Consider the following 27,861-nt stretch of genomic DNA (forward strand, 5'->3'; position numbering starts at 1 on the left):
CAGCGGCCGCGCCCCCGGCCGGTCAGAGCCGCTGGCACCGCCTGAGCCCCGGCGTCCTCCACAGCCCTGCCCCGCGGCTGCCTCACCCCGGCTGCTGCTGCAGGTCCAAACAGGGTAGCGGAGCACGGGTTACAATTAACAGAATTAAAAATAGGCTTTGAATAAACTGAACACCCGGAGAGGCTAGAAATTTGCTGTGCAGGTGGCACGTTAGGAGCAAAGTGAGTGGTATTATTCAAACAAAGGTAATCCAAGACACCGCAGCGCGGGAGCTTCGACTACCAGTAAGGCAAGTACCTTTAATCTTGTTTGCAAACCAGCCCCGGTGCGGGCAGCGCCGGCACCGAGCAGTGCGAGCCCCAGAGCAGCTCCGCCAGCAGCGACCCCGGCAGGGCCAGCCCGGAGCTGGGCCCTCGTACGCAGCAACTCCAATGTTTGTGAAATTCCAGTTTGCTTTCCAGCTGCACTTACAGGCTGAGGATCTCTCTCTGAAAAAGATGCTATAAAAAACCAAGCCCATTTTATTTAAATACCAATCTGGCTTGTGCTTAAACTTCTTACAGATCTATCTTTAAGATAATAACCATGAAACACTGGATGTGGGTTTCCTTCCTCTCAGCTGATGTTCACAAGTCGATCCTGGGAAAGGAGAGACTGTCCAGCCAGTTACACTGGAGAAAATGTGAAACAGACTATGAATAAAATGCTGTGCAGTTCAAAAACAAAACCTGGGAAAAACAAAATGAAAGAGTAAAAAGTTGGGGGGACGGTGTCTTTTTTTTTTTTTTTTAATACTAACTCTTTGTAGTTTGGGCTATTTATGGATTATTTATAACTAGGATCGAATTTTCAGACAGAAATGGGATTTTTAATATCAGCAGTCTTCCTCAGAAAATTTTTATTGAGGAAATATGCTTGTATGGCTGTGGAAGTCATTGTGATGATTGGAGTAAAAGACTACAGAAGGAGAAGACTGGGTTAAATTAATTCCTTCTAAATACCTACCAGAAGACCTGCTGTCTGTATAGGGAGCTGGAGACTGAATTGTACCAGGGTAAAAAGGATAGCATGGCTATTTATAGTGCTGCCTTCAACACCATAGGAATTCAAAGGAAAACTCCAACTCAGCACACAGTCCTCTCATCATCTTCTTCTGTCAAGATTAAATGGGGCCCGAGATAATTTCCCCTACAAATCCTTTCTAGGAAGGATCTGTTCCTTTGTGCAACAAGGAACTACCATGGTACAAATCACTCCAGAGGCCAAGTCCTCCTCACCAGCCAAATGTCACCACTTTCCTTTTGGCAGTCGGAGGAAGAGGAGAAAAAGACCCCTAGAAGCCTCAGCACCTAAGCAGGAAAGACCAAAATATTTTGCCTGCTGTACATCCTTTCTCCCTGTACTGCCCCCTGCCCTGCTCACACCGGCTGCTCTGGGGGACTTGCAAACCAAAGTGCAAATGTAGCTCCAGCACAATCCCAGTGCCAGGCAGCAGAGAGAGGAACAGGAACACAGTACTGGCACACAGTCTTGGTCATTCCTGGTGTCACTTGAGAGGAGGCCCTTACCCTGTGTGCCCTTCTTGCCTCTGCAGAACCATCCATCTCTGGGGAGGAATGGGCTCCAGTAGGTGTGTGGGGCACCTATTTATCAGTAGAAATTAGCTCTAACATTAAAAGTACAAATGAAAGCAGCTTTGGAAAGGGCATTGGCAGAAACCTGACTGCCACTCTAAAAAAAAGATACACTCCTGGAGTTCCTTAGCTCAACTCTTCTTTTAGCATCATGGTGCCTTAGATCTTTCCTTCTCATCTTCCACCTTCCAGTTTCTTTTAAATAAGAGCTGCTTTTTCATTCTTCACAAAGCACTACATACTCTCAATGCTCCTCTTTTGTAATTCTGTTACCAAGCTGTCTGCTAGGTGGGGAGCAGAAGGTGCAGGACTTGGTGCTGCCTTTGAGGTACAGGTAATTATTATGTGCATCTGTTATTGTGGTTGCTGCCTCAACAGGTGGAAAACATGCTGTTCTCTGATAGATTTGCAGCACTCCATGCTCCTGCCTTGTCTTTTCTCTAAAGCCAGTCGTGTGGTGTTCCTAAAATAATAAACACAGCCTCACTGCTGCCACAAAAACCCCTGGTAAATATATTTTTATGGGAATGAAGTATTAAAGGATTTGAGCACTTACTCAGTGAAAGCAAAATATGAGCAGTAAGGTTGGGTAAAGATTCAAAGGCTGGTTTGCTTCCTTTCCCTGGGGCACATCAAGGCTGTACTGTTTGCACTTCAGAGATGGATAGTGGGGAATTACTTAACCTGAAATGATGGAAACAATTCAGACTATAATAATACAGCATAAGAGTTTCTCATATTACATCTATTCCCCATACTGCTGGCTATACTCTGCCTTCAGATTCACATGCACAGCTCTCATTGGAATCTGGAGGAACTGTATTTGAAGCCAAAATGCATTTCATTGTCTTTCTGAAGTCTCTCTGCAGCTTAGTGGCTAAATTCTGAGCTCAAGAGCTGGGAACAAAGCTTGTCTAAACATTTCCCAGTGTCTGTCTCTGTGAGATTCCCATCTGTTGTGTTTTATTTTGAATTTCATCTTCCTACTTTCCTAAAAACACAAAGCAGAAACACACATTTCCTCTGCCCTAGAGTGCAGGAGTCACCTAATTTCCCAGCAGGTTCTCTTAACAACATACAGTGAATCCAAGTTGTCTAAAAATGCTACAAGCCCTTTGTGGAGAAGAAAGGGAGGAGACCAGAAATGTGGGCCAAGTTTCTGAGTGTTGTGAAAAGCCCCTGCCCCCCAAAGGGACTCCATTTCCTGTTTCCCCTCTCCCAAAAATGTCACCTGGGCTTGGGTTTTGTTAAAAGAAATATACATTGCTCAAGTACAGGATCTAGGTCTTTGGTTTGTGCTTCCTGCTGACACTGCAGAGACTACAAGAGCCATGAAAGCTGAGTCTGACTTTGGGGATTCACATTTGCAATAGCAGAACAAATTAAATGGAGAGCATGTTAAGTGAGTTGGGAGATTGTTGTTGACCAACAAATCTTCATTAAGTTCCCACACCAAGCTGTGCTGCACCTCTAATGAAACTGATCATTGTTTTTCCTTCTATGTTTCAACTATTTTGCCACTAGGTTTGAGAGAAATTCAGACTTGCTTAAGGTTTAATTAGAAATAAAACACAATATGAATCCATCTTGCTCCATACATGCACCCAGTTTGGAACGGTTGGTGCATCTTTCAAATAGGCCAAGTTTCATTCTGTTCCCCACCTGTACTTACTGCCTTTTTTATTTACTGCCAGTGACTCATGGAGACTTTGTTCACTGGTTTATGGTGACTTTCTGGATCACTGGTTTGCATGACCATTAGTGGTTTGCATCACCAGATGTTTCAGCTCAGGAGTTGCCAGCATGAACCCCAAGAGTTCATATGACTTGCACCTCCCAAAAGCTAAGCCTGTGCCCAGAATAACAAGCTTTCATAGGATTACAGCAAAGTCCTGTTCTGATGATTTTTGTGACTGAAGGGAGGCTACCACAGCTGGGCCTCTGAGAGCTTTCCCTGCAGACCATTAGAGAAATCTGGGCCCATAGGTATAACTCAGATACCAAGTTACTCTGCTGTATGGCTTTAAAAACACTCTATCCGGTTTAGGAGAGAGGTTTTAGGGAAAAGTACGAAGTAAACATGAGGAAGTACTCAGCAGTACTGAGAATGACACAGCCTAAGCAGAGCAGGATCCTCTGCTCCAGACTGTCTTTGCCATGAGGGAAGAAACAATTACTGTCTCTTTTCAGTATAACATAAGAAACAAAATGTACATGCAAATATAGTATAAATGGGGAAGTTACCCTTCAGTATTATCCTTTGACAGATACCCTTCATGGTGGCCAAACTAGTTGCTGGCCATGGAGCTTGGCCATGCCCCATACCACACTGTCCTCTGAGTCAGATAACACTCAAAAAATTTAGATGGCCCTCAACCTTTTCCATACGTAAAAGAACACATCAATTGTTTGGATCTATGCAGTAGCACCCCAACACACAAACTTACGGGTTTCCAGCACTTGGGCACTGCAACCTCCCCTTCACAAAGGTTCCTGTTGTGTCCCAGCTTGCACTGAAGAGTGCAACCACAACAGCTGCCTTTTAGTTATTATTAGAAATTACCTGTTTGCTATGCTATGGAAGAAAATATGTTCTGTTTTTGTAGTGGGTGATCTTTGACATTTGGGGACATATTTTTAACTGCTAGTTTGTTTTAGAAAAATGGTAAGAGTTAACCTGGAGGACAAATTATCAGAAATACCTATAATCCCAAGAGCTAACACAATTGCTGGGAAATTCTAGACCTCAAATCAGCTCTGCTACAGAATATGATGAATTTCTATTTTTTCCCCTCCACAGACTTAGTAGCAAGATTTTACAATAAGAAGAAAGCAATTTGCTTAGCTGACTTGGGATTTAATCTTCCCTTGCATCTCTTAGACTATACACACATAAGCAAGCAAGTTTCAGCTGTGTTCAGTCCCACTCTGACCTCTGTACTAACTTGATTTACTGGTTTTAGTTCTCAAATAGTGTATTACGTTATAACTCAAAGGATCTGATTAGAGCTAGCCGGTATTTTAATGATTTATGAGGGGCATCTGCGACTGCATGGGTAGCATATACATTGTGTCACTGCTGTAGGAGGAATTTGCATTGATCATACCAGCATGCTCCAAGACAAGAGCGTGTCAAATTCCTATCAGCCTGAGTTCACAAACTGCATCTGACAGGTGGCCAAGCTTGCACTGGGACTGACCATAGTTCTCATGGTGGGAATAAAACAAACCAGCTGGCTTGCTTCTAGCCATTGCATTATGAGCAGATTTCCATTCCTTTCTGTTGTTCTGTCTTGCAGTGCTTAAGAAGGTGTTTATCCTTCCCAGTTTTGTAGCCAGAAACCTGGGCCACAGGAACTTGCAATCAGCTCTGTCTGTAGTTTATCCTTCTGCCAGAAGACACTGGTGTGAAATACAGGCTACTGGAACTAACCTTCCAGACCTCTCCACGTCTTGCCATGGCTATCAAATTGCTAGCAAGTCTCAGATCAGAGAGGCTGGGGTGTGAGAAAGATAAAGAAATAATTAGACAGCGCAGTTGCTTTGAAGCCATAATGTCCCTGCATTTAATAAGAGATTATACTATTTTTTTTTAATAACTGTAATAAAAAGACTTTGCAAGCACAGTAAGAATGGTTTTAGGAGCACAGTGATAAAAGGGTTTCTTGTCCTTGGTTTGATTTTATGTGTTCTGAATTCTCTTTTGAGTATTGAAGTCAATATCTGCCAAAGCATTCCTAAAATCCTTGTCCCCAAGAGCATGGAAGTCCTACCTTGATGGTTACTCACCTCCTGTTGTAAGCTGCCTTTTGCTCTCTTGTGGTGAGTAAAGGCTTTTGACTCACATTAAACCCAAGGGCAACTCTTCACTCAGGTCCAGCTATCGCTGCCAGTGCTTGGCAGCACTCTGCCCTTCAGCTGCCTCCAGCTCAGACCTGGGGAGAGATACAGAAAAATCATCAAGCTTAACTTCACCATCTGCCCCTGTGCAGTGGGAACAGCCCTGTTCCTCACAGGATCACTGAAGTAACACGTAGGAAAGGCATTCCAGTGCCCAAGAAACACCAGGGAATCTTGGCTGTCTGCCTCCTGCTATTTCCCATCTTACTTCCTAGCAGGTTCCTCAACCCTCCTGCTATGCCCGTGTAGGGGATAAGTATCTGCTCTCTCCTCTAAGTTGGGTAGCATAGAGCTGTCTTTGTGGTGCTGGTAGAGACCACAGGACAAGAACAAAGAGCAGTGAAATTTCTAATGCCCTCAAACAGAAGAGACACAAGAAAAAAAGAAAAAAAGAGAAAAAGCAGCAATATATTGTTTTTAAGATAGAAGAACATACCAGAGCTAGTCACAGGGGAGAAAGGCTTTGCATTGTGCCATCCTTTTGGTTAGATCCTTGGGGCAGAAACCATTTGTAATGGGATTCTTTGAATTCTGAAGCCTCATGTTTTCAGTTCTGGGCTGGAGGACACTGCTGTATTAGTTATTGTTAACAGCAGCCTCATTCACCTTCAGATGTGGGCTGCTAAACTCTCTTGGGCCACAGGATGATGACCTAAGGGACTGCATTCCAGCTGGGGTTTTGTGCAAGGCACAGCACAGGAAGTCCTTGGCGTCTAAACCTTGCCAAAGCAGGAAAGAAACATGACTTCAGGTCATTTAGAAGGTGACCTGGGAAAGTTAGATGAGGCTAGATTAAGAATATGCAACATGGAGTAAATCTGAGGAGTGAAACCATAGCTGAGAGACTGGAAACAACACCCAAGTGACACTTTATCCTTCTTTGAGCAAGCTGGATGCAGGACGCCCAGCAACCCACCTGGCTTTCTCACATTGTGTTCAGTTGGACATGTGCTGTCCAGATCAACACCCCTTACACAGCAGACTGTGTACAAAACAGTGTAGGACTTGGGCTCTGTGGTAGTTGCAATTTCAGCCCCAACAGCCATGGAGATGGAGCAGAGCTTGTGCTGCTGCAGGAACAGGCTCTGTCTCCCACACAGTGACAGTGTGAGGCTGAAGAGCATCACAAAGGTGAATCTCCAGGCCACCAGGTCTGCATCAGAGAACAGATTCAGCACATTTCAGGCCATCTGTGAATAAATCCAAGCATGTATGTCTCCCCAGGGTCATGCTGTACTAACATCATCCAGTAACAAGAGCAACACACGCTCCCTGCAAGTGCAGGCAGCAAATACTGGTAAAGCATTGCTACAAGCAATGAGAAAGCAGCTAGGATTTATGTTGTTCAGGAAGAGTGAGGACTTTGGAGTAGTTGTACCAAAAAACCAGTGTCAGCCAGACAACCCAGCTGGTTCTGACTGGCAGCTCCAAGAGAAAAAGCGGCACATGTTGCTCCTTATTTAGAGCAACCTGCATCAACTTGCCAGCCTGTCTTTCAGAAATGTTTCATCCTTCCACTTTTCAGTAAGCTTCTGAGGGGGCTTTTAGGAGGAAAAATGGAGTTTACCAATTCAGAGAATACCAATTTTCAACCCCAACACGTTATTGCTGGAGGCAAGAGAGATACCATGATGTAACAGTTCTTGACCCCAGAAGAAGAGCCAGCCTTAACACAGAACAACTAAATTTTAGGTAAGCTTGTCTTCAAGTGTAAGCATAGTGATATCAAGAGTTTCATGGCATGTCTAAGAACTGTTTAGTGCTATAATGCTATAGATTGGGATTTCTGTTTTCTTAAGAAGTAGTGAAAAATGTCAGTATTGAATGGAGTAAGGAGTTAGAGACTGTCAGAACTGACAGTGAAGTCTGATGGCTGAAGTCCATTGCAGGAGAAGACACCAGCAAAAATATATGAGTAGGAGCAGTAGCCTGGCTGGGAGCTATAGAGACTCTCAAATGTGGGCATGGTGCTGCAGTCATAAATAGCATGGAGATGTGGGAGATGCATTTTGGACCAGCTGCTGTCTTTGGGTCATATGAAGTGTGTCTGCTGGTCTGCCAGATCAGGTTGGGTTAACGGGGTAAGGATGCAGTTGGCAGCTGAGAGCAGAGGTACCAATGGGCTCCAGAGGGCCTGGTCTTGCAGCTGAACTGCGCTCACAGCCAAAAGTCACATCTTTGCTGGGCCTAGGGCTGGAAGGGAACCAACTTCGCTTTATTTGCTCTTGCTTGCCAATAGCCAAGTTCAGGTCCTTAGAGCTCTACAGTGCTCTTGCTCCAGCTGATGACTTCATGAACACCTAGTGCTGGGAGCAACACAACTCCCTGTACAGCCTTAAACTCTCTGTTTCCCTGAATATGCAATGACATCATTGCCACCTGAGGGCCCAAGCTCTGCTCTTGGCAGGTAACAGCCTTTTGGGTAACCTAACATTGGGGTCCTTGCTCTCAATGCATGTTTATGTAATGATTGCTGGATGGCTGTAATTAAATGACTGTAAAGCACTACCTAAAATGCACCAGTAATAAATTCTTAATAGCTGATGCTATAACAAGCAGTTACACAAAAGAATATATCGTAACATACAGATTGTTAACAGTGTCTGGGCCTGTTTAGTGCTCAGCTTTAAATAGTTACAATGCACACCATTAAAGAGCATGTAAAATTTGTAACTAGTAAATAAAAAGTCCAATTCAGAAACAAAATATACCCAAGCTTCAATGGTGAAGAAGACACAGAAGAGCTTGGGGTGGATAAACTACCTCTTACCTCTGCAATCCTTGTGGTGGTGCTACCTATCAGCCATGGTTTCTGTAAAGCATACTTCATGTACATTCCTCTGTCTGGCAGAGATTCTGTCCACGCCTCTGTCCTGACTCATAAACATGGTTAGGGTCTCACTTACATTACAAATATATGTGATCAGGTACAGCAATCCATGGTTTTGCATTTTGTGAGGAAAGGATGGGTCAGAGGAAATTAATTTTGCTGCTCGTATTTTTCACTTCTCTTATCCACTCAAAGCTGCTGGGGGGGCAATAACTCTACAGAGTTGGTTTCCCATGGCTAAAGAATAAAATAAACATACCTTCAAGACCCAGAAGAGTTAACAAAATCAGCAGGTGGCCAGGTTTTGCACACTTGGTACAACATTGCTGCACATCAAAGGATGGCTCAGTCTGTCTAGCCACTGTCAGGAGCTGCACACATGGCTGGTAAATACAAATGTACTAACCAGCTGATGACAAGAGAATATTTTATACTACAGTCACAAGAAAAAAACAACTCCAAGGCCACCCTGCCTTGGGGCCTGCATGCTAATGTACATCCTGAAACAGTCAAGACTATTAGGTTTGAGAACTACAGCCTGGCCCACAGACGTGCTATGAAAAAATTAGACATTTTTGAGGCTTTTGAGGCCTCGCAATCCATAACATCAGTGGAAACAGTGGTAAATTCAACATATTTGAGAATCAGGATGGGTTGATTAAATTGTTCCTTACATTCAAGTTGTGCTTTGTATCAAAAATGTAGCTGCTGATTTCCCTGGATGGCACACAGAGAAAATTTTCCTTTGATAGTGGGGAAGCATCATAATTCCTCTAAAGTTAGGACAGAAAATGTTCACTAATGCAGTACTGAGAGGAAGAAAAGTCAAATGTTTTTGCCTTCTGCTGCCCAAAGCTGTCCAGACTAAATTTCTTTCTGTAAAGAAAAATTTAGTCTGCTCCTCAGCATAGGCCCTGTGTGAGCTATGGAGAGTAAGTCCACCTAATGGATTTTGCCTCATCCCACCAAGTGGGTGCATTGCCCTAAATGCATAGCTGGGTTACACTTATGGGTCTGGAAGCCTCCACTAAATTTGGAAGTGCTGTTCAGATTACATCCTCCAGCTGCTGTTATGATTACATCCTCCAGATTTTGTTACAAACAGTTGGCTGCTCAAATACCTTGTGCCTCCCTAGACACTGCCTCTGTCTCAGCTTTCAAGTCCAGCCAGCCCTACCTCAGTCATTGCAGTTTGATTCATACCATCTATATCTTGTAGTGCTCCTAGCAATTGATAAATTATGACTCCAGTGAGACTATTGGGTTAAATGCTAAGGAAGAAAGAATGATGACAGTAATACTTGTCATTTGTGTGGCCATGTAGCAACACAAAACCTCTCTCAAACATAGGTTAGCTTGGAGGAACCTTTTCAGGGAATAGGCTTTCTGAGAACTGTTTATGGCTTTTGAATACATGATAGACATGAACTTGACATGACCTACTTGGCCAAGCCCTGAGCTTCAGCCTGGTCTTTTACCACCACAAATCAGTGTATTCGAAGTATAGCCAGACTCAGATCTTCACTGGGACGGCAAGGTTATAGCACATAACAGCTTGAGAAAAGGCAGGATGGAGGCTGCTTTGTCCTCAGGATTTAAAGACTTGCAAATATTTTTACTAATGTCAGAAAAAAATGGCTAAGTTCTACCCATACAGAAAAGCCAACGTAGGCCCTGGGATGATTAAAATATTTGACACTTGATTGAAATGAGTACATTAACATTTTTCTAGTATACACAGATCCCTCCTTTATCTTGGCATTGGAAAATGCAAGTTAAAGCAGAGGTTGTAAAGGCTTTCTACTAAATATCCTAGACACAAGAGTTGCTTTTTCCTCCTGACTTACCACAGCATAATGCTGCTGGATTTTCTGCTGCTTCATCTCAGCCTTCATACCATCCTCTCAATTTGATCTTGTATCAAGGTAATGTTAAATTGTCAAATTACGCTGACTTTTCATTTTGTGGTTTAATTAAATATCGTGGAATTGGAGAAATTGGATAAAAGGTGGCATATATTTCCAAAGACTGAGATGCCTGTAAAGGAACCTGAAGACTAAAGGCCCTCTCCCCAGCATAGCACTGAATAGCACCAATTCTGTTACAGATAAAGCTGCAGTCAGTGAATTAACTGAAACCCAACCAAAGGTGTATGCAGTCCGTAGGGGCATTCCCTACTGGGCAGATGGGAATCCTAGTCAGGAAGGAGATGTTATCTGGGACCTCTCACAGGGCCACTTTCCTTTCTTCCTGGGATAGTTGATATATAAGGAACCATTGACCTGGTTCATCACCCAACTGCAGCAAAGCCACTAACACCCATCAGTCCAGGGAGGTGACTACAGGGCCAGGCAGGGATGGTGGAACAAACAGCCTGTGTCACACTCTGGGTCACTCTGCATCATCAGAGTGACCTGCTTGCAATAGGCCTCTGGTTGCAATCCTCCTGCTAGTTGTAATTAAGGAATTCTATTGCGTAGTACAGATACAATTACAGTTGCAGTACCTGCTAATTCAAAATTAATATAAACATAATGGCAAAATTTCTCCTATGTAATTGAATAATTACCATAATACAACTCCAGTAGAGGAAAGATCAGGAATGTCTCATGTCATCATCATCCAGAAACCAGCATTTTAAAATTGTATTCTCATGTCATCGTCATCCAGCATCATCATCCAGAAACCAGCATTTTAAAACTATATTGCCTGTTCATACAACACACATCTTAGAAACAGATCCACTACAAAAAGTCAGTATAGAAGTGAGCTGAGAATCATTAAAAACATATTTTTTAAATTAACAGCCATCACATTATTACAAATAACCTTTTTCCTTTCACACTAATTTTTTTAATCTATCCATGTTCATTATAAAGCATTACACATTACATAGCATTGTTTTCCTTAAACATGTCATTTTAGTAATGACACTTGCATGTATAAATTTAGTGAGTTAAGATGATAGACTGATGCCAGAACTGAGTACTCATTTATTCAGAAAAAAAAATGGTTTTCTGTCTGTAAATTTTCTATGTAAAGCCATTCTTTTTTCAGTGAATTCAATATTCACCGTATTAGTTGAATAGTCCTACTGAGGCCTCTCTGATTTTGAATAATTCACAGCCTGTTAGTTACAGTCATTTCACATTTGAAATTTGAACTCTAGTCCTTCCTTTTTATTGGATGTAGACTTTACACAAACTGATGCTATTCTCCAGTTAAAAAAATGTGACCAGAATGAAAATGAGTTTTAAGTTATGAAATAAGTTATGCCCCCTTTTAGAAACAAAACAAAACAGTCTTTGAAGGAGCCCTTTTCCTTAGGTGCACTATATGTCACAGTTATCTGCCCAGCTCCTGTGAGGCTTAGGAAAGCAAGGCTGACAGCAGCCTTCAGTCCTCTGAGGTAATAGGAAAATCAAAGTATTTATACAGTGGAGAGGGCAAGGGAGAAGGATAACAGGCAGTACTGAATAAGAAAAAACCAAAACAGTTTAAAGCAACTTTACAGGGAGTGAGAAGTGGCCTGGAGTGGCCATTAGACACACTGCAAGGAATTAGGTACATCAAAAAAGGGGAACATTTGCTGCAGATATTATGAGGTGGGAAGGATTGGAGAAAGTTGTTATTCTTGAAAATACTTAATGAACTGGCAGATGGCCCTGTGATCAGGGCACAGGAAATCCAAGCCCCATTTCTGCAGCAGATCTCCTGTGTGGGATCAGAGAGGTGTCCAAGATCACCAGCAGGAGCCAGGCAGAGCTGGCACAGGGGACACTGGGGTGGCCAGTGTCAATGCAGCAATCAAAATCAATGGCAAATGCCTGTTCCAGAAGGGAATTCCTCCATGCCCCCTCTTGCATAAAGCCATCCAAAATGGACAAGAACATCTGCTTTTGTTTTCCCAGTAAAAGCTGACACTGGAGGAGATATGCACATTTGGGAGGGGAGCACATTCCGCAGTGGAGCTCTTGGTAATGCTCTTGTAACAATGCAAGACCATTCTGGGAACATAATTTGGTGAAAGCTTGTACACAAGAGGCCAGAGCTGCCATGGAGGTGGCAGGAGAAGGTGTACTGAAATGACAGAGGGCTCCTCTTGGCAACTGAGTGGCAAGGCAGATCACCCCATGTGCATGGCAGAAGGGTGACTTATAGGGACCATTCTGTGGCCTGACACTTCCCTCCTTCTTTTCTATGGATATTTCAGGGAATTAGTTGCTTCATTTGCCCTTCAGCAAGGCACATATTTATATGAAGGTGCAATGAGCTCCCACAGCAGACTAGTCCTCAGAGCCTCTTGCTCGGTCTTTGTGCATGTGAAATAAAATTACACCAAAATATGAACTTAGGGCTAGAGAAAATATCTGGGTGGGAAACTAGGAGAACATTTCACCACAGTTGGTGTTTGAAAAGAAATGGTCAATGAAGGTGCTTGAACTTAAATACAACCTATTTGTTAACAATAGATATGTTCAGCAGAAAGATGCAAGATTTCAGGTTTGCTGTCCTGGACTGTTTTACCCCAAACCACCCCTCAAATCATTTATATACAAGACATGCTTCAGACAGTGCCAGAGCAAGGCTTTGACTCACTTACTACAACTTCACCCATGTCCTAGACAGGTGTTTCTGTTCTAAGGCTCATGAGTTGACAGACTTCCTACTATCTCTGTAATACAGATATTTGGGTCATTTTTAGCGCATGCAAGAAAAGAATAATATTTTCTTAGAATAGAACCCTGGGAAAAATGTAATTTCTATTACCCTCTTAAAAAATCCTCCCAACAGTTCAAATCTACAGCTAATACTGTAGAGGAACCACTATTTCAAAAGAAATGTACCATATGGAAACAGAGTAATTCCAAAGATAAAATGATGCCTAAAAAAAGTGTTTCTCCTTGTAACTGAAGTACTTGCTTCAAGATTAGAAATGGGATAGCTCTTGGAGGGAGCAGAGAGGAAAGAAATGCAAATTAAAACAACTTACTAAAAAAAATTAGTCAATGCTCATATAAATGCTCAGCTGGAATCACTGTAACTCATCTACATTTTTCTAACATGAGCATTTCTCATGAGGACAACCAGTATGGCCAATAAATACCATTGGAAAGAACTAAACTACTTGTTACACAGTTTTCCCCATTGAAGTTGACAATTCATAGCTAACCAGTGATTAAGATTTTGCATGACAAATTCTATTCAGTCCAGATCAGTTTGTTGAGCAAATCAGAAGACAAATCAGATTAAGTGTATATAAGAAAGCCCTAGTTACCTGGTTAAAGGAAAATCTCAGTATACCAGGTTAATTCTTTGTTTCTACACCCTTTGAGTAGATATATTTAAACAAGACATTTTCCATAGCATTACCTCTTTCCATGTGAAAGCAGAAGCCTTGTGCTGGCACATCAAGGGCTGGGCTTTTTCTCTGTGATAATAATAGCATTTAGAATTCCAGACAGTAGTAGGAACTTCCCTGTTTCCTATGAAGAAAATAATCTTTAAAAATATAATGAAGTTTTAATCAACTTTTTGTCAAGGTAGGAGGAAGAAAGGAACCTGTCAGAAATATCTCTGGCTGGTGGTGAATATCTTCTCTCACCTTTCAGGATGGCCTGGGACTCCTTGTGCAGCCAGGACTTACGGCGGCCCAGGATAAGAAGTGCCTCAAGCGGGATGCCCGGCAGAGGGAGCAGCACTGGGACACCGTCCCTGGAGGAGCTGCGGCGCCTGCTCTGCACACGCACACACCCCACAGGGCACGTGGATGAAGTCTGGCCAAACCTTTATGTGGGAGACCTGTAAGAGACAGGAAGGGCTGAAGGTTATTGCAACTCTTCCCCCAAATCTTCCACTCTTTATTTAAAAACAGAGAGCTAGGCAATAATCTGGGACCTCTCACAACAGATCTAAGTGTTGAACAAGATTGAACTATGCAGAGGATGCTGTAGCATAGAGAAAATGCATCCCAGCTGACTAAATATCTCCTGCCTCCTGGTTTCTCCTCCTGCATTAGTGCAGGAGTGACACACTGCAGCAGCCCACTGGAGCTGTGGCATTGCTACTTCAGGCAGTCATGCCAAAGCTGGGTGAAACAGGATCGAGCTCATTTTTCTCCTCCTCACTTTGCCAGATGGCACCAGTCCTCTGAACTGATGAATACTCAGCAGAGGTGACTTGGTGAGAAAGTCTTTGAAATCAGAAAACCCTTAGCTTGTGCAGAAATATCTCCACCACCACCTTTCATCAGCTGAGAACCATCTAAACATATGTTTGGGAAAAAACTGAGGGAAATCTAAGAGTTAGTTTCTTAACAAGTCATTTCTGTCTTAAAGCATTCTGATGAACACTTTGAACCTGATCAACCTGTCAATAAAATAGCCATTACCACTTCCTGCAGTTGTAACAAACCCCCCATCAGCAGCACGTTCTTCCCTGCTTTGCAATGCAGCAGGCAAATCTAATTCCCCTTCTTTCCTCCAGGTACGTCGCTCGCGACAAGGCGCAGCTGAGCCGCCTGGGCATCTCCCACGTGGTGAACGCCGCTGCCGGGAGGTTCCGCATCAACACCGGGCCCAACTTCTACAGCGACTTGCCTGTGCATTACTACGGAGTAGAAGCAGAGGACAACCCCAACTTTGATCTCAGCATTCACTTCTATCCAGTTGCTCACTACATCAGAGAAGCACTGAATTCCCCAAGAGGTAACTAGACCATCTGTGCATGTTGCATATTTTCTGCATAGTAGATAAGCAGGGAAAGGTATTAGATATTATTTAACATAGACCAACTCACCTGCATGTGGGTAAGAATGGAGATATCCAAACAAAGTAGCATCCTACCTGCCTCCTCAACTCCCACTGGTAGTTCTGTTTCACTGAAAGCACTAAACAGGCTTTTAAAGGGGTTCTCCCTATGCCTAGTGTTATTCGTCAGCAAAAGACAAAACAGCAAGTGTCCTTCATTACCTACAGTGACACCCTGCCCTGGGAAGAAGCACATTATTTGATATTTTCAAATTAGTGATGGGATTTAAAAAAAGACAAGGGCAAGTGTAATATTTGAGTATGAAAATTCAACTACAATGCTACAATCTGTGCAAATCCTACAAACAATAGGGAAGAACTTACTAGAAATCAATTCTATAGAAGGGAGCAAGCAACATCACCAGCCTAGAATAATGTCATGCTTTTGCTAGAAAATAGGAACACAACCCACTAAATCCTTAGATTCACTAAATACGTGCCAGGTGCAACACCAGAGGCTTGGGGCCAATGGGAGATCATTATTATTAAGGGCAAGCCTTCACAAAAGCAAGTCATCGCTGTGCCATAAAACTGTACAGATACTACTCAAAAGTAAGTGATTTAATAACAGTTGCACACTCAGTAAAACTGTTTGCTTGCATCATGGTGAGCTTTAATTTCAATCAGGTTCCTAAAGTACTAATTACCCAGCTTAATTGTATGCATTGGTAGATCTGATCCACACCCTACTAGCCACGAAGGGGAGGCACAGTAACTGCAAACAGTGTACCTTCATGCTAGGTACCTGTGCATTTCCTGCTCTTTGGAGGGCTTGTTCTGTTAAAAAATATTTGCCCTTGTGCAACTTAGGGCTGCATTGGGGGAATTTGGATTTTCACCCATTTTTATTACAGCATATGCTATTTGCAATTGAAGTCATTATTGGCAGTGCTCCAGAGAAAGGTAAGATCCAAAATCTATTCATGTGTGTAAAAGCAAAGTTCCAAGTCAATTGACTAAAGACTGAAAACAGTAGATGAATTGTAGAAGCCACAATAGCAAACAAAACTAGTGCTTTGCAAAATGCATGCCGAAATACTAAGTTGTGAATGCAGAACAAGTTACAGCTCAAGGCATATTTATCCCTGCTCCCATGCTTTTAGTATTGCTTTACGGAACTCCATATGGAAGTAGAGTTCTGGGAATGGAGACAAGGTGAAATTTAATCATACACTGTCCAGCTGTTGCTGACATTCATCATTTTGAGGAAAGAGCAACAGTTTAGAAAATATATAAACAAGATGTTCTGGACGCATAATTTTCTGAGGTACAGAAATTTAGCAGCTAAATACCCATGACCTGTGCAGGGATGAGACAGGGAGGGGATTGTTATTCACATCATTTAGAAGAAGAAAAAAAGTGGTGTTTATTATAAGCAGTGAAATTGAGCAACAAAACAAAATATACCAGGTGACAAGAGGCCTGTCCATATTAAATACAGGATGTAACAAGGTACTACTGCTTGGTTGAGAAGTCATTTAAGACTGCTGCTTAACTGTTACAAGCAAATTCAACATCAATTTTTTTCTTTAACATAAATATATTATCCTTTTTACCTAAGAGGACAAGTCAAAGTTAAGACTGTTTGAGGCACAAATGTATTTAAACCTAAGAATCAAGTAGTCATTAGAATTAGATAAGAACTGTTATTTCCATCATGCTTGAAAAAGAAATCTGATGCTTTACACCACAAGTCCAGAAAACAGCATAGACAGATTTATTCCAGATTCCTACCTTAGCTGGACAGAATATTATCTTTGATGATGTAAGGAGTTCATTTTTAAGGCAGTTTCTTAAAACAGAGATGTCAGAATGTGAGCAAAAGGAAGCAGAGACTTGCTCCTACTTGGGAGCTGTTCCTGTCATAGTGGTCAGTGGCTGCATTGCACCCTGACTTCCTTCATAGTCTTTGTTGCAGAAATTAGACAACATGTGCACTACTATTGCAGCCATGCCACATCAGCATTATTTTATGATCCCTACTTCCTTGACTGCCTTTCCTTCAGCACAGCCTGGCAGTTTCTTTGCCATGTAACAGAGCTGTTTGGGAAGGCTCAGACGAGAGCGAACAAATGCACAATCTGTCCCCTTTCCTACAAGGAAAAACATGGAGTTGGGAAAGTACTAGCCTTCTCCCTTGTGGTCAGCCTCAAAGGACAACACCTTGAATATCAATCTTGACCCTTTGAATGGCCACCTGTGCAATTTGCATTTCTCTGGAGTGCAGCTAAACCTGAAGTAAATCAGCAGGGCTTTGTGAAGTCTGACAGAAGGAGGAGGGAAAGAGAACTTGATGAAAGCATGTCATGAAAACTATTAAACTAAGACTGTGCTGAGAGGAAGATTCCCAAGTAGAGAGCTTTTTCTTTTATTGACCTCTGAACATGTTTAAAACAATCAGGTTAAAACCACCCATTAAAATCTTGAAATGGAAGACTCTCAAAGTCATTTCCCTTACTCCACTTCAGTAGAGGAAACGAAAAGCTAGGCTCCCTCTCCTGTCGCCTTCTTGTTGTGGGAGTTACGAAAGCTGCTTAACTTTGGAGAAAAGGGTCTTCTTGCTTGCCTCCACTCTAGGTGCATTACATACATCAGACTGACCTCCCACTCTGCAGCAGATGACAGCTCTTACCTGCTCTGACTTGCCACTATTTAAAGCTCTCTGTAGGCTTCTTGCTATTTTCAGCTGTGACAAAACAGATACTGGATTAATCAGGAAATAGGCAGTGGATTCTGCACCTGGCTAAAACCTAACAGGAGATGAGAAAATAGTAGAACAAGCCTCTAGGGCCCATTAGCCCAGCTGAGCTCTCCTGCTGAGCAGAATACTTCAGCTGGATCCAATGAAGTGAAGGCAGCTGGGACATTGACTGTGGGTGACAGATCTGGAGCCTCATCTTAAACCAAATTGAATCCATCCTGCAAGAAAGCAAGGGCTAGTTTAGGACATTTAGCTCATTTAATGATGATTAGCAAAAGGACAATAAGTTATTATGTGTTTTAATGACTGATCTTGTTCAACAACATTGAATTTCCTAACTTGAATTTGGCCAACAAAGTTGAATGTGCAAACTTTATCCCTAGTGCAAACCCTTTGATGTTAGTAGAGTTACAGCAGGCATGAGCTGGATAGAATATCCATAATCCGCTGTTAAAAACCAAGTATTATTGTTCTGCACAAATCCCAGACAGATGACAGTTATTGTCTGCCTCTGCAAAAAGTAGCTTGAGATGTGTGGTGCAAAATTTCAAATAAGGATTGCAAGATTTAATAATGCCAGAAGCTAAGTGCCCCTACTTCTCCTCAGTTAATCCCATTATTCCTAAGGGATCCTGTTTCATGCTCAGAGAGGAGGTTGCAACATGGTCCCCTAATGTGGGACCAGTCCAACTTCTTTTTGCACTGTATGTTAAATCAGATGGGGGTGGGGAAGACAGAGTTGGAAGCTGACAGCTCATGGCAGGGATTCTGTGGTGTGGGAGATGCGGTTATAACCTCCTTGCCTACAACACGGCAAGGGAGCTCTGTGAGGGCTGCTCCCCGTGGCTGTGCTCCAGCAGCCACCAGCAATCCCAGCCTGAGTGCTGGGACCTCTCAGCTGCCTCCTGCGTGGGGCTGATGGAAAGGCTGGAATCACCCACCACAGCCAGCCCAGGATGGAACAGCTGGAATCACCACTGCAGCCAGCCCACGAGGGAATGGCTGGAATCACCACTGCAGCCAGCCCACGAGGGAATGGCTGGAATCACCACTGCAGCCAGCCCACGACGGAACGGATGGAAACACCATTGCAGCCAGCCCACGATGGAAGGGCTGGAATCACCCACCGCAGCCAGCCCACGGAGCAGACTGCCTCAGGCGCTGGTCACATGCAGGATGCCACCAGGGGTTCAGAGTGTCACTTCACCCGTTTGCAGCCACTGCTAAGAGACGAGGGTCTGACCCTGTAAACAGAACCAAATAGCAACACAGCTTTTGTTTCCTTACTCAAGTTTAACATTCAATTTGTTTGCTAAAAATAATCAGACAGTAAATTCAAATCTGCTTTCATTAGAGCAATTTTACATTAATTAAATCATTTCACATGACTGATTTTTCTGCAACAAACAAGTCATTTTATTGTCAATGTACCAGCATTTATCATAGCCCTTGTTTCACTATGCACAGAGGTTAACAACGTTGGAATACATATTGCACTTGTAAAAGAGATAATATACCTAATCTTCATGGGAACAGGTGATTAGACAACCATGCAGATTAGGACCAAGGTCATTACTTGGGGCTTGTCCAGGTTTTTGCTGAGATACCTTCTAAAGCACTTTGCTAATAGAAGAGAACTCTTCTGAAGTGCAGATAAGCCAGAGAAACAGGGAAGAAAATTCAGTGCATTCTTTTTGGACACAGTCTTCTCTTAGACACGGACACAAAACAATAGAGAGCCAGCCTGTACAAGCAGGAGTCTGGCATTTGTTCTGCTTTCTGTGCCTCCAACAAAAACACAACAGGCAATATTTAACAGCAGCATTTATACCTGTGCTCAGTTTGGTCTTCAGTTCAAGACTGCTAGTGGGGCAGAACATTTTCAAAGGCAGAAGACTTCATACAGGTGAGGGGGGAAGGACTCAAACAATTTTACAAAAACTAGATTCAGAACATCAAGTCTCCCATCCCCCATCCAGTTTATGCACAAATTTAGATTTAATTTCAAAATATATAGTGATGCAAAATAAATCTAACATCAAGGCCAGTTCTTTCTGGTATTTTTTTCTCTTTTTTTTCCCCTTATAATGCAGATCAAGCCATAAATTCTTTTTGTTTTAGTTTAAGAGTGCTCGTAGCTTAGAAGTTTTCAGATAAGGACAAAAAAAAACCACCAAAAAACAACCCAAATAAAACCCCAAAAAAACCAACCAAAAAAAAACCTCAAAAAACCAAACAACCCAACCAAATGAAAAAGAGTCATTCTGAGAAAAATTTCAGAACATTTTGTTTCTTGGCTTCTGTTATTTGGGGTGCACATTTTGGGTGAATATCTGGATTTCCCATTCCTGCCGACACACTGCATTTAGGCCTCCAGCAAACTACTGAGGTAAAGATTTTTCAAAAATCTTGTGGCCTAGCCGTTTTTGCAGTATTCTTCAAAGTGAAATTGTCCTCCTGATTCCTTTATGCTCCTCTGAAAATCTCAGACCAGGGTTATTTGGATCCCAAGCCTCTCCTCTGGGGAAGATAATGCAGCATACATACCCTACACGGCTGGTGGAAAGGCTAATGGTAGAGCAGCACATAGAATAAGAAGTCTGATGGAAGTTCAAAGTAGCATTATTATTAGCAGGGGTGCAAAACATTTCTCCATATGCCCATAAAAAGCAGGACTTTACTTCCAAGAATTTACATGAAGTTAATGAAATTGACAGACATAAGCAATTTAACTTGAAGAAGGGCACCAATATCTCAGTAAATTCTATGAAACTGCATCTGGATGAGAAAACAGAAATAGAAATTCTGCAAACTGGCCTTGCATTGGAAAACCTCTTCCTTCTCCCAAAGGTTTGGTGCCTGGTCCAAGTCTGCTGTCACCAGAGCTGTTTTTGCCACTTCCTTGGAGACTATATTTATCCCTTTATTTCTACCAAAGACATGTCTATCTTTAGAGCTGTGCTCGGATTTCTCATGCCAGGATAATGAGAGGTGGCTGTGTCACATACATTGTGGAATTCAACACTTCTCTCAACCTGCTGGCCAGAGCAGCTTTTCACAACACATGCTCACCCTCTCTGAGCATGTGGCTGTGCCATCATCATTAGTCAGAACTAGAATGGTTGCTAAATACATACTGTGTCATAAACAAAATGGGATTTAAGATTAAAAGCTGTGCACAAAGTACCCAGAATTAACACCTAGGGTGATGGGGGCAATCAGTCTGAGGGTTTTGTCTGGATCTAGGCTCATCATCCAACAAGGATATTTTTGTCTTGCTCCCTAGTAATAGAGAGATTAAGATGCTGTAAGCACAAACAAAACAAGGAACTCACCATAAAAAGCTGTCTGTTCTTTCTACCTCTCCTTACATTTTGCAGAGAAGCAGCATCTGAGATAATCTATTCCATGTCCAGAGGAAAAAAGTAACATGGGATTGTCGTCGCTGATTTTTCATCTTTTCTGGATATAAACTGTACAGCCACTAAATTGCATTTTGTACAGCTATACAATGAATCAACAAGAGACCACATATGTGACAGTCTAAAAAAAAAAAACTCAAAAAAGTAGAAAATACCTTATTTCAAACTTGTAAAGAATTCCAGTGAAGAAATGTTCAGAAGTTTCCATGCTAAAAAGACATTTTCTTCAGCTGCTTTAATGGGAGATTGTCCATTTGGTAGTCAGAAGTTAATATCTGCTTCTAATCACTTGTTACTCTACTAATGCTGAGTTGCTGGGTTACAGTCTCTGTGAGAAAAATAGACCTGATTGCAGCAAAGGAGAAGAGAACTTGAAAATGTTCAGGCACGGTTATAATTGAGTAGAACAGTTATACAGCAATTGAGTTTCACTCTCAGTTAAAAATTTCTCATTTATCTTACCATGTTTATGAAAGTTGAAGCATTTTACAATATTTACAGGATGCAAATTTTCAGGTTTTGAAATGAGCTCTTTGTTTACATCTAGAGGGAAAGGACCACAAACCTGAATTCTTCCATCTGAGGGCAAAATTTTCCTTTAATTAAAAAACTTTCTTTAATTTCAAATAAGACCATTTAAAAATATTCATTTAAAAATATTAATCTCCTTCCAATGGATCACACATTAGAAACCTAGGAGGCAGTTGCCGTACAGAATTGAGCTTCTTAGGCTGCTGCCATTCATGATCACAACAGGAAAACCAAAAGCAGAGCAGGGGGAAGGATGGAGTTACCCTGCTGGATCTCTGGAAGGTGTTCCCTGAGGAACACCTTCCTTATAGCAACCTCACTTATAGTAACAGAGGAAGGACTCATCATGTTACTCTTAATGAATTCCTAATGAAGATGCACACCTTGTACTGAAATCTCTGGAAAACTAAAAACATTTCATACACTGTCTTCCTATGGTCACTTAATAAACAGGGGGAAATAGAGGCATTAGGGAAGGACAGTGATTAGTATGGGGTAGGCTATAGAAATAAAGATGCATAAGTGTGCTGGTGCAAATGCCATATACAAACAGCTGTTCTTAATGATAATGCTTATTTTCTTCACACGCTTGCAAAAAAGCCTGAGCAGCAGTCAGCACCCTCAGAAAGCATTTCTGCCCTAAGCAAGAAGAAAGAAGAATTTCCAAACCAGGAGTGTCGCTGTAACAGCACTGAGCAATCCTGAGCATTGCACTTCTGAAATCCCAAGTTTCCAGGCCCTCTAGTAGTAAGTAACCTGCCAAGGCTGCTTCCCACAGCACGGCCATCAAGCGTGAACTCATGAAACTTTGCCAGCAAGTACATCACTCCCAAAACCACACATGAGCAAGCAGGGACACAACGGATGGCAGGCTGGGCAGGAGGGATAAGGGTGTGCTGTCAGGCTGACAACTAAGCTCAAACAAGCAACCATGGATCCTGGAACACAATTAGGAATTTTCTGTCCCCAGCCAGTAAAACCCCATGTTCCCCAACCAGGGGAACTGTGCCAGGGCTGCTCTACAGGGCTGTACACCTCGCTTGCCCATCTCTAATACCAGCTTCCATCGCCGCTCCAGTGCAATAACCCTCCATCATGAGGCCTGCTGGCATAATTGCAACTCTCTCTCCTTTTCCTAGGCAAAGTTCTGGTTCACTGTGCAATGGGAATCAGTCGGTCTGCAACTCTGGTCCTGGCTTTCCTAATGATCTGTGAAGGCCTGTCCCTCACCGCCGCCATTCAGACTGTGCGCTCCCACAGAGGCATCTGCCCCAACTCCGGCTTCCTCCAGCAGCTTCGGGACTTGGACCTCCGGTTAGGGAGGGGCTCAGGCAGAGGAGCAGAGGCCTGCTAGTGCCAAGAAGCAGCTTTGTCTCCTGGCACCAGCCCAAGAGATGCTGCCCTCTCTGAAGAGTGCAAGGATGCTGTCAGGACTGCTCTGTAGCTGCATGGAGAAACTCTGGGGAAAGGCCAAGCATGAGCAAACTCTTAGGAACTGTCAGGCATATATTTTTTGCATAAGCACGCTAATTGGAAAGAAAATGGAATAAAGAAGGATTCAAGCTGGCAGTTTTGCTCACCTGGGCCTGTTTATTTAACTACCTGTTGGGCAGGGCACAGGGAGCAGCTGGGTTTTCATATAGAATTAAAAGTCAGCACAGTCGACTTGAAAAAATACTTCTTACTTGCTTATAATTGCATTTATTTGGCAAGAGGGAAAATGACTAAACTAGTAAAATAAAAGGAAAGCATAAGGCTTTTAAGCAAATCTTTAACATTTCACATCCAGCTGGCTTAGGGTGAGACTGCAGGTTTTGCAAGCTGACATGATCCTTTGGTCAGACATGGTGACACTAGTTAGGATCCAATTCAGACCATAGGCTCCCTCTGCTACAAGCCACGGAGGCTTTTGCTGGACCTTCACAAGTCCTTTTTGCTTCAAATCTGTGGCAAATGCTCAGAACCTAAGGACCATGAAGTCCTCAGGAGCCAGCTCAAGCTCTGAAGCAGACGCTGCACCCTGGGGCCCAGCTGTCGACAGCCTCTCTGCTGGTCAGAGAGGGGAAGGTGTCCCCTTCATGGAGCATGGAGCAAGGAGCACACCCAGGGCACGCTGCCCACGGGCACACTGCAGGGCAGGACAGTGCCAGACAAATATCCTCCTCTGAGCTTGCAACCCGACACTTGAAATCACATTCCCCACATTTCCCTGTTTTAATGGAAAGTCAGAACCTAGTGTCGTCATGTCAGAGCAAAAATGAGCAATGCCTCTAACAAATCCAAAGCAGCAGCTCTGCATTTCAATTACTCTTTTACGCCCAATTGGCCACATTTAATCTTGTGAAGAACTCGAAGCAGATATTTGCTTCAGTGCAATTACAGCCACATACAGAACATTGGCAAATGCAAACAATATAGAATTTCCACTTGACGGCAGATTAATTTGGTGTGATGTTTTCCCTCGAGAAGTCTTAAAGGCTCTCAGTTCTGAAAGTACCCTGCAGTTTGTATTTATAGCACCATGGATGTTGAACAGAAAGAGGGAAGCATATACTCTTCTGAACTGAAGTTTCTTTTACCTCCATACATTAAAAATATTAACTGAGCATAGCACACCTTCGCTGCATTTCTCATAATGCAATATGGAAACATGATTTCCCTGCAGAGTCTATAGAGGAATTCAGGTAGTATTTCCACTTTCATAAACATATTAAGCAAAGCATAGCAATGCTACAGACTAATTTCCTCTCAGGGAACAAAGGCACAGGTCTTCCCTCCAGAAAGGGTCCCATCCTTTGAGACTGGAGTAAGCAGTCAGAAGCAAGGTCATAGCTAATGATGGAAAAAATCAGGTTATAGTTTTCACAGGCCGCTTATTGCCTGCCACAGCAAGGAGATTAGATTTCAGTACACATGGTGACTGAACCACTCCTGGCACTTGGGTCGCTTCCACCTTGGTCTGTCTGGGGATTCTTTTTTATTGCAGACCATGCTGAAGCTGTTTTCTGAGTGGTGCTTTCAGTTGCCTTACTAACCACTCCCTTCAAGCCGCTGTAACTCGACCCATGCCAATCCCTATATTAAAGCACGCGGGGTGTATGCAACACAACAGTCCAAAATCTCCATGCATTGAGCCCATCAGGACAGGTCATAATTTCCAGTGCATTGCACATCTGGAAACATATGTGGCTGCAGGGCAGAACTTAAATGAACAACTTGTGAGATTGACTGAGCCTAAAGTTACCCCAGATGAGGCCTGCTGGCCATTGCATGACTATTTTAGCCAGCCAGGGCAGGCCATAGATTTCCCTGCCACCCATGACTTGCAGCTGGGATCAGTACATCTGTCTGGAGCTACAGTGTGCCAGGTAAGCTAGGGCTCTGGCAGAGCAGGGCTTCTGGCTCTTGTCACCATTACAGGTGTACAGTAGAAGCTTCCTCTTCAACATGGGGGAAAACCCAACCAAACAATAAAAACAAGAGGACCAAAAAACTCAAGACCAAAGAGAATAATCCAATCCCAGATCAAAAAAATTCTTTTCTAGATGTGCCTGAGCTATTCTGAGTGTTTGCATAGCTGTGAAGTATAGACAGTGAGAGGCAGGTCCCCCATCTCCTTCCGGGTTCTCCACCCTTCAGGAGACAATATTCCTGAGCCCACCATTAGCTCCCTTCTCTGTGAGGGTGGCAGCACCATGGAGTGGCCTAGCAGGGGCACAGGGGCAGGGTCTCTATTGATGACAATTGAGTCCTAACCTCTGACCCACGTGTCCTGCACACTGAGGTTTATTGCCCCTGTGCTTAGTTAAAAAAAAGCCTCTTAAAATTGCAGCTGAAATCAAGGCAGAATGAAAACAATACTGTTGCAGATACATCTTGTGGTATAATTTCAAGACCCAGAGTTGTAAACCACTAGCTCAGCCTGAGAACTGAGGAATAACTTCCTTCCCCCACAGCCACCCATGCCAGCATGAGGTGTTCAGTCCTGGCGGCAGCTGCCCATTGCAGTGCTGCCAAGTCAGCTGGAAGGAGCCCCACTCAGCCCTGCAGGTTTGGTGCCTCTGTGGCACTTGCCCAGTGCCCTGGTTAAACATTTCCTGCCCAAGCCACATCAGTTGAGGCCACAGGCAGGCTGGACACAATTGGAACAGCAGAGATGTTAATGGGCAGTGGCAGTGACACTGCTACCATTTCCATGAACACCCTTACCTGGTGCAGAGCAAATGCTCAGGTTTATTTATGAACACCTGCCCATTCTGTCCTTTTTAAGGAGAAGCCTTGAGCATTTTGGTGGGGTTGGTATGCCTCCCTCACAAAAACTCTGCCAGGAAGGATGGGCGCTTTAGCCCCCTTTTGCAGACAGGACACCTGAAGTTTGCCTGAGCTGCAGCAGGATGTTTGGGGAAAAGCACAAGAGGATTGCTCCCCAGCCTCCAGAACTGGCACAAAAGCATGAGAGTAGTTTTCTCACTTAGGTATCTTGCCTTCACTAACTTTTCCTCTCAGACTTGCAGCAGTGATACAGAGAATATTGCCATGGGCATGTCTGCACTGTGTTATTTATCCTTTGGATTTGTGCTTAGGGTTTTATTTGTAAAAGGAAAATGAGGCCATAAATCTGCTGTGCAAGGAGCCAAGGGAAGAGAGGACAGAAATTTTCAACAAGTTTCATGCAAAGAGATGGTGCCAAGGACAGGTTTCCCATTGAAAGAAATGCCAGCCGGGATATTGTCCAGGTACTCACCATGTGTAGTGGGAACAGCCGAGAGTGTCAGCCTTTTTCTTGCAGGTGCATTCATTCATTCCTCCTTGCACAGGTTGCTTTGGAGTTGCTGCAGCAAGGATGGCTCTCCTATGGGAGCATCTTGATCCTTAGCTTTTGCTTTCAGCACATACAGGACTGCTCTTTGGGTACAGCACCCTAAATAACCACCCATGGCTGTAAACAAGGGTGGAGGGGAGCAGTGTCGGGCAGACCCCAGTTCTGCATTACACTGCCCTGTTCCAAGTTAGCCCATGGCTCCAATTCCACTTTAACCTTGGCACTGCCCACCAAGCCCAGGCGACATTCTCCTGCATTGCCCTGATGCCTAGACCAGATCTGCCCAGCTGCTGCCAGCCCCACCAGAATTGCAAAGCACTGTCAAGCCCACTTGTGAGACTTGATCCTCCTCCCATTTTCTTTTGTCCTGCATTTTTCTGATAACAATGCGATGTGTTACTGTGGAAAGGGGCTTCAAAACAGCTTGTGCTTTGCAAATTTACTTCGTAGTCTAAGGTTCAAACAGTATGTGCAGTTTCTGAAGCCAAGTCAAACAGGAATCCAGGGCCTATGGGACTTTCAACATTTAAGTTTTCTTTAGGCTACAATTATTTTGCTTAGAACCTAGACCCTTGATCTGTTGCAGGAGGCTGCAGTTTAATAAAGTCAAACAGTTTGCTCTTTGCGATGTACTATTTGCAGTACAAGTATCATTGAGTTTCAGTGCTCCCCCTCACCACTGCCTCCTGGAACCTCAACTGTTTATATACAGAAAGCACTCTCAGGAAGCACTCCTAAAAATACCCAGCAATGTTAGCTGAGGATTTGGCTTTGTCTCTCCTCCGCCTGCTTCTGCCTCCATAACATCCTTCCGTCATCTTGATGCTCAACAGCCCCAGCTGTTCAAGCAAACTTTTCCCTGCCTCATTCTCTAAAAATTGTCCTTTTTCTTCCTCCTGTGCCAGTAGCTATTCTCCAACCTGCCTCAGAGCAGCTTCTGTGATATTGCCGTATCTTGTCTTATCAGAGTTTTCTCATTTGATTACTAAATTAAAGTCCCTGACAATTTCTCCAAACTTTTGAGCTCTGCCCACATTTCAAACAATAAGGTTGTGGCAACTGAGGGTGATAACAGTACCTGAAAAAGAATCACATCTTTTACCTTACTTTGTAAAGGGGCATCTGAATATTGCAAAACAAGATGCAGTATTCTCCACAGTTTAACTTTTGAAACAACTCTCAGGGAAGTTACTCTGAAGATAAAAGCATATC

The 27,861-nt window shown here is 43.2% G+C and overlaps 1 protein-coding gene and 1 long non-coding RNA gene across 19 annotated transcripts in view; one reads left to right on the top strand and one right to left on the bottom strand.

Annotated features, from left to right (window-relative positions):
• The window catches only part of LOC113460868 (uncharacterized), a 56,917-nt gene extending 33,946 nt beyond the window's left edge, over positions 1-22,971 (bottom strand). For 11 of the 18 annotated variants that reach the window (XR_012581093.1, XR_012581097.1, XR_003382720.2 and 8 more), the window contains exons 1-6: positions 21,452-22,971; positions 13,970-19,118; positions 13,738-13,850; positions 5,424-5,569; positions 2,191-2,318; positions 298-500 (exon numbers count right to left, since the gene is read on the bottom strand). This is a non-coding gene — a long non-coding RNA (uncharacterized LOC113460868). Of the gene's footprint in view, positions 1-297; positions 501-584; positions 672-2,190; positions 2,319-5,067; positions 5,132-5,423; positions 5,570-10,933; positions 11,074-13,737; positions 13,851-13,969; positions 19,119-21,209; positions 21,276-21,451 lie in introns of all 18 variants that reach the window. The other 7 variants (XR_003382725.2, XR_003382724.2, XR_012581100.1 and 4 more) reach the window with 7 other exon arrangements.
• On the top strand, positions 151-23,396 carry LOC102074272 (dual specificity protein phosphatase 13B). The gene is made up of 4 exons (XM_026799691.2): positions 151-289; positions 13,977-14,168; positions 14,851-15,071; positions 22,967-23,396. Exons 2-4 carry the CDS (start codon positions 13,978-13,980, stop codon positions 23,179-23,181), a joined length of 627 nt encoding a protein of 208 aa, XP_026655492.2. The 5' UTR covers positions 151-289; position 13,977; the 3' UTR covers positions 23,182-23,396.
• The last annotated feature ends 4,465 nt before the right edge of the window (positions 23,397-27,861 follow it).

This window comes from Zonotrichia albicollis, chromosome 7, assembly GCF_047830755.1.
Source record: "Zonotrichia albicollis isolate bZonAlb1 chromosome 7, bZonAlb1.hap1, whole genome shotgun sequence".
In the NCBI taxonomy this organism is placed as follows: domain Eukaryota; kingdom Metazoa; phylum Chordata; class Aves; order Passeriformes; family Passerellidae; genus Zonotrichia; species Zonotrichia albicollis.

Bases quoted from the DNA above. Each gene is read 5' to 3' on its own strand.
- LOC102074272 (XM_026799691.2), top strand. From the start codon at position 13,978: ATGGCCTGGGACTCCTTGTGCAGCCAGGACTTACGGCGGCCCAGGATA. The intron at 14,169-14,850 runs GTAAGAGACAGG...TCTTTCCTCCAG, and splicing joins AACCTTTATGTGGGAGACCT to GTACGTCGCTCGCGACAAGG. The intron at 15,072-22,966 runs GTAACTAGACCA...TCCTTTTCCTAG, and splicing joins AGCACTGAATTCCCCAAGAG to GCAAAGTTCTGGTTCACTGT.